The 6,000-nt window shown below is 38.5% G+C and overlaps 1 protein-coding gene across 2 annotated transcripts; it reads right to left on the bottom strand.

Moving 5' to 3' along the window:
- Positions 1-300: 300 nt before the first annotated feature.
- Positions 301-1,571, bottom strand: LOC147622018 (uncharacterized). 2 transcript variants are annotated; one of them, XM_086823068.1, is made up of 3 exons: positions 1,345-1,571; positions 958-1,230; positions 301-668 (listed from the first exon to the last, which is right to left on the bottom strand). In XM_086823068.1, exons 2-3 carry the CDS (start codon positions 1,210-1,212, stop codon positions 579-581), a joined length of 345 nt encoding a protein of 114 aa, XP_086679194.1. In that variant the 5' UTR covers positions 1,213-1,230; positions 1,345-1,571; the 3' UTR covers positions 301-578. The 2 variants fall into 2 exon arrangements, with proteins under 2 accessions (XP_086679194.1, XP_086679193.1); XM_086823067.1 differs by lacking the exon at positions 1,345-1,571 and having other exon boundaries at positions 376-668; positions 958-1,337.
- Positions 1,572-6,000: the final 4,429 nt, after the last annotated feature.

Below are 6,000 nucleotides of genomic sequence, written 5' to 3'. Positions count from 1 at the left end.
AAAAGTTATTGAAAATATCTCACTACATACCACAAGCCCTTGCATGTTGAAGTCTTCTAAAATATCACCACATACACACTTTTTTAGTGAAACCCACAAACACATGCGTGCACATACAGTCAGCTAATTGAAAAACCAGCTACAAAGCAGAATGTAGTTGCAAACTCGACCAAACTTTGAGGTTGCACAAGCTCGACGCTCCACAGGGAGGGGTTAACCAACCACAAGAAACCGTCGCGACATTTGAGCAATCAAAGAGCTTACATGAGCAAATCTCAAGCATAATTCTGTTCCCCTTAATGAAGAAACATAAAAAGGGCATTTAGCATTGAAAGAGATTCCAAAGGCCATGCTACGAGGCATTGGAAAGCACGATAACAACAAAAACAACTAGTCCATTAAGAGACACATCCAGCAATGAAAACAATTGCCAGAGAGTCGAGTACAGATGTGCAACTAAGCGTTTATCTGAGACCTGCAGCCCATGGTAGCAGACTGGATCTGGATCTGGATCTGGATCGTCTCTCTCCCTAGGGGGGTTACTAGTATGTACACAGCTTGCCCATGGGGGGCCTGGATCAGGGAGAGCTTCGCAGAGAGAAGTCCAGCTCTTTCAAAACCATGACCATCTTTCCGGTACCACCACTTGACTTCTGTCTCTGCAACCACTGCAATCATCCAAGTTGAACAAGATAATTCGTAAAATCCAAACGTGAGCAGGAGAAAATCCACAACTGCAGAAACCTGGTGAAAAAAGCTAAAAACAAGTGCTAGGGTTAAGGCTAGGGCTAGGGCTAGGGCTAGGGCTAGGGTTGACAAGAACTCTGCGAAGACCTAAAGGGAAGAGAAAATGCCAAGGTTTAGATAAGGTTTTGGAGTTGGAATTAGAGTTTATGCTCACGGTTAGCATAAGAATTTACGCTCAGGGTTAGGGCTTTCTTTGTTGATCTGGCTTACCCGCGCTTGCCTGTCCAGGCTGAGGGCGTCGTGGCGCTTCACGAGCTTCTGTGCGGCGCGCTTGTCAATCCTCTGGCGGAGAAGAAGCTCCTCCTCCACTGTGGGTTGGGGCTTGGCGGAAGCGGCCATACCGGGCTTGGGGGAACGTGCCATAGCTCCCGGCCGGCTCGCCGCCTGCGACATCACCCACGGCTGCTTCTTCGGGCAGAGAGGCTGCATTGGGTGGCTTCCATCCTGCTGCTGGTGGCTCCTCATCTTGGATTTCTTCAGAACCTAATTAGCACACACAGAGAGAAGTCAGCATTCAGAGAAACACTAACGAATAGTCGAAACCCTAGAGCACAGACAGGGCGATCGAGGTGAAGCTCATCCATAGCTGTGTCTTACCTGATCTGAAAGGCAGTTGTTCACCTCAGATATTTAGGGCTCTCTTTGATTTTATGGAGGATGGGTTGATGCTTATCTTCTTGGGCCTCTACCCAAGGGCTTCTTCACATGCCTATCTCCTCCATCAATCAATGTTCGCCTACTTACATTTTAGGTTCCCCCAAAACGTTCTTGTTCAAGTTTTTTTTTTTAAAAAAAAAATCGGAACGAGATGTTTAGTATTATTCAGAGAAAGAAACTTTAGTACATAATATCAAGCTTTTTAAGAGAAGCTTGACTCAAGCAGTGAAAAACTCTACAGAAAGTTCTTGTTCAAGTTTTGAGCTATTCCTTTTCCTACAGATCGAGCAATACAAGCATCGTGCCACCCATCAATCAAGCACACAACTTCTGAGATAAAAGTAGAAGAACTGAGTAATTCAAACGAGTGTCGTGGGATTCTGCCTCTGTGTTCATTCTAGATTCGCTCAAAAAATGAAATCTCCTTTTTCTCTCTTCACATGATGTCACTAAGTTAATTTTCCTCAATTTGTGAGACTCTCAAGCTCCTGGGTAATGTTTGCCTTGCCTTTTCACTTGGGCAAGTAAAGTTGAATCTTATGATGCACTCAACTCTATAAATTTATGCGGGTTAAAGCCATCGACAAACCAAAAGCTTAGTTGCCACTAAGTAGGCCCTCCTACCCTAAGTTTGCCATAACTTTTGAAGGGTTGGGCACTGAAAAACAATAGCAATGAAAGCTCCAAGATACATTGACACATAGATTTAAAGATATGGGCAATCTAGAGTCTATGTGTCCTTCAATTATAGATTGTGGGTCTCAAATATATTGAGTAGCACAACACTTATTAAATTAGTAAGAGAATTTGTTAGTTTTTTATAACCAAACTTCTTTTTGCTGCCCATTCAAAAAGAAACTAACGCTAAGGCCCCATGGAAGGCCAAAAATGCTTTACGAGATAAATGATGTCCTGATATACACCTTGGTAAGGATCTCTAACACTACGCAAGGGTGTTCTTATGGCTTCTCTACCTTGAGGATCAGAGGAGCAAGCTTATTTGAAAACACCATTGAGATGAGCAAGTGTAAGGATAAGCATGTTAAATGTATAAGTACTCCCCTCTAGTAGTGTTGAGATGATTGGTATTCACTAAACCACCATGTATTTATTATAGGACAAGCATGTTAAATGTATAAGTACTCCCCTCCAACAGTGTTGAGATGGTTGATATTTACTGATAAATATTTGAACATAAATCAAAATGATTTTAACATGCTAATCATCTTTACAAATGCATTTGATTTATAAGAACTTCTCTAATGAATTAGACCTGTTATTACTTTGTAAGGTCAAGAGTTTAATATGTATTCACACACAACTTTTAAGGACAACAAACTTTGTAAAACAAAACATGACACAAATGAGAGGCCGCCGACAACTAATAAGGATGACTCAAGACTCAATGGGTCCATACTATCATCCATTCCATTAGAATTAGAAGGGGTTCATGATTGTATTAAGATTTTTAATTAGTATTATTAAGTGTTAAGACCCAACGGGTCCATACCATCATCCACTAGAATTAGCAAGGGTTCATGATTGTATTAAGATTTTTAATTAATATAAGTGTTAACTATTTTTTACCCTTAAACTTTTAAATGATGAAAATTTTATAACTTTCCAATGCAAAATGTGATATGGATTGAGTGAAAAGCATTGCCTACAAATAAGAAATTTGAAATCTTTAAAGATCTCTTTATACCTTGCCTTTTTTTATTTCATTTGAAAAAACTATACATTGTATCACCATTTCTAATATGGCATTGAGTTAAAGCTATGTAAGTTTTGTAGAGATGTTAATTGGCCATGAACATTGAAACATCTTAACATTAAAAAAAACTAAAGTAAAACTACAAAAAGAGACATTGAAATATCTTAACATTGAAACTAATGTAAAATTACAAAAAGAGACATTGAAGCATCTTAACATTGAAACTAAAGTAAAAATGTTAATTTGCCTCCAACATTGAAACTTCTTAAAAATAAAAAACTAAAGTAAAAACTACAAAAAGAATTAGAGCATTTGATAAAATACATGGATATTGTGCACTACAATGTAACATTAAATATCATGAGCATCTTTCTATGTTGTCTACAATATTATATAAATTTGGTCATACTCTTCAAATGAAGAAGAGGTAGAAGAAGCGTCTTTTTCCATGTTATTAAATCTATGTTGTTATTAAATCTATGTTATTAAATCTATGTTGTCGTGATCTCTTAGTCAAAACTTCAAATGAAGAAGAGGTAGAAGAAGCGTCTTTTTCCATGTTATTAAATCTATGTTGTCGTGATCTCTTAGTCAAAACTTAAAGATTCTAAATAGCAAAACTTATTTCTTAGAACATGCTTAAAATTCTTGACATGAAGAATTTATTTCTTTAGTAGATTTGGAGTAGCTACATTTCTCATTGTACATGTAGCTAGACCACATTTAGCATTGTACTAGCCATATTGTTCTACCAATGTAAACTTAATTTAAGTGGTTACTTTATCTCTGTTATGTGCCAAAGTTAGGTACATAGTGATTAAACAAGTCCTAAATATTGAGAAATGTGGTGCCATTGAGCACAGGAGTTGGTAGGGAGTGAGTTGAGTAAGCCAAAGAAGACATTATCCAGCAACAAGAAGCCACATGAGCAAAGCTGAATTATCCCCTATGAGATAACAAAGCAAAGTTGTACCTCCCTCATATAAAAAGGGATCATTTTCAAGCAATGAAACATAAAGCAAGCTCTCAAGCCTCTTCATGAGTATAACTCTCAATCTTGTAACCTAATTGTGCTTGAGTCTAAGCTTAATTAGTTTAGTCGTTAATCATCATGTTTATTCTTAGGCGCCACCCACCTTAGATTAGCTTAATCATCAAATTAATGTAAGATTAGTACTAATCACCTTAGTCTTCCACATGCACATGAAACCTATGTTTTTTGACATGGTATCACAGCCTTCCCTATCCCCACATGGCTAATCTCAATAAACCCTTCACTAATTAATATTTTAATCACTAATCATAAGCTTATCCTCTTGCCCTTCTCATGGCTCTGATTTGCCAAGCCCATTTCTCCCAACTCTCATCACCATTGCTTAAACCCTTTTGGGTGTAGCTTCACCACATTAAGGCGACCTCCCACTTGGAATTGGTCGATTTTATCGCCGTCGGCTCTCACAGTAAGCAGAAACATCGCCGATGCCCTTTTAGTTGATTTTCCACCTACATCTCAAAGAGCCTTTCCCATGTCCTATGAACTCTACATATCAAATCTCATGGCATTTGATCAACCGGCTTTTGCATAGTTAAAGAAAAACCAGTCGCCTATCTCTCATTGATTTTGTGTGTTTTTCAATGATTTGAGCTAGAGATTTTTGGTGTGCCACTTTTCCTCATCAAGGGCAAGAAACCTATGTAAAAATCCCCATCATAATTGCTTTCCACATGCTCAATTGAAGCCTCAAAATTTCAGCCCTACTAATCACCAATGTTTTCACTTAATCACTATAATTAAGAAGTGATTATTCAAAATTGGGCCCAATCAGAGTTAAAATTACAAAAATAGCATTGTATTATCTTTGGGGGATCATCATTTACATTCAAAATCACTTGCTCCCATTCACATTGCTCAATTTGAGTACCTTCTCACCACATTTAATGCTTTTCTAGTATATAGTTTGCATCTTAATCACTTATATCAGCTTGAAATCAGTCATTGCATGAAAAAATCGGAGCTCATTGCCAATCTTATATGAGATTAGACACTACCAACAATGAAGTAAAACACAAGCTCGTTGTTGGTAAGACCTTCTCAAATGGCAAGGATTTTACATCTCATGACATTATATGGGGAAGGGGTGCATCCTTGGGTCAACAAAAATGGGTACACACATATGCATAAGCATCAAAAGAAAAGAAAAGGTGAATTAAATACTATCCTAAGCATGCTCATAGCACAAATGCATGAAGTGACTACATCACAAAGCACGGCACTTACACACAAAGCATTAAAGGAAGCACCAAACACAAGCATCAAAGTGGTAACAAGAAGAACGAGGCCCACATCAAAGGAGTTGTCCAAGAGCCAAGAGTCAAGGCAAAGAGAAAAGAACAAGAGCCAAGAAGCATCCAACAATGCATAGATGAAGAACAAGGACAAGACATCGACATGAAGCATGAAGTAACAAGGGATCTTCACCAAGTAAGAGAAAGAAGATCTCAAGCAAGCAGCAACACTAAGCAACAAAGGAGCTACCAACCACTACCCTAACCTAATCAATTCATATGTTGTAAGCCACCAAATGAATTGGCAATTCTATTTGTTTGTAAGCACGTTTTACCACCTAAGAGTAGCCAGAGGGCACCTAGGGGAAGTAATGCAAATGTAAACACTCCTGACCACCTAAGAGTAGCTAATCAAGCATCCAGGGGGGGAGATGTTCCATATTTAAATCCAAATGTCAATCCACCTACGACCTACATTAAGGAGGACGGGGGGTGAAGTATTTGTAAACCTCACATTTGACCACCTTGTAGTAGCCTAAGAATATGGCACCAAGGGGGGTGTTGAGAAATGTGGTGCCATTAAGCCCAAGAGTTGG

The sequence above is a fragment of the Cibotium barometz genome, chromosome 29 (assembly GCF_041138505.1).
Source record: "Cibotium barometz isolate CiBa-2024 chromosome 29, ASM4113850v1, whole genome shotgun sequence".
In the NCBI taxonomy this organism is placed as follows: Eukaryota; Viridiplantae; Streptophyta; class Polypodiopsida; order Cyatheales; family Cibotiaceae; genus Cibotium; species Cibotium barometz.
Note: the sequence above shows the minus strand (reverse complement) of the source record. Positions and strands in the feature narration are given on the sequence as shown.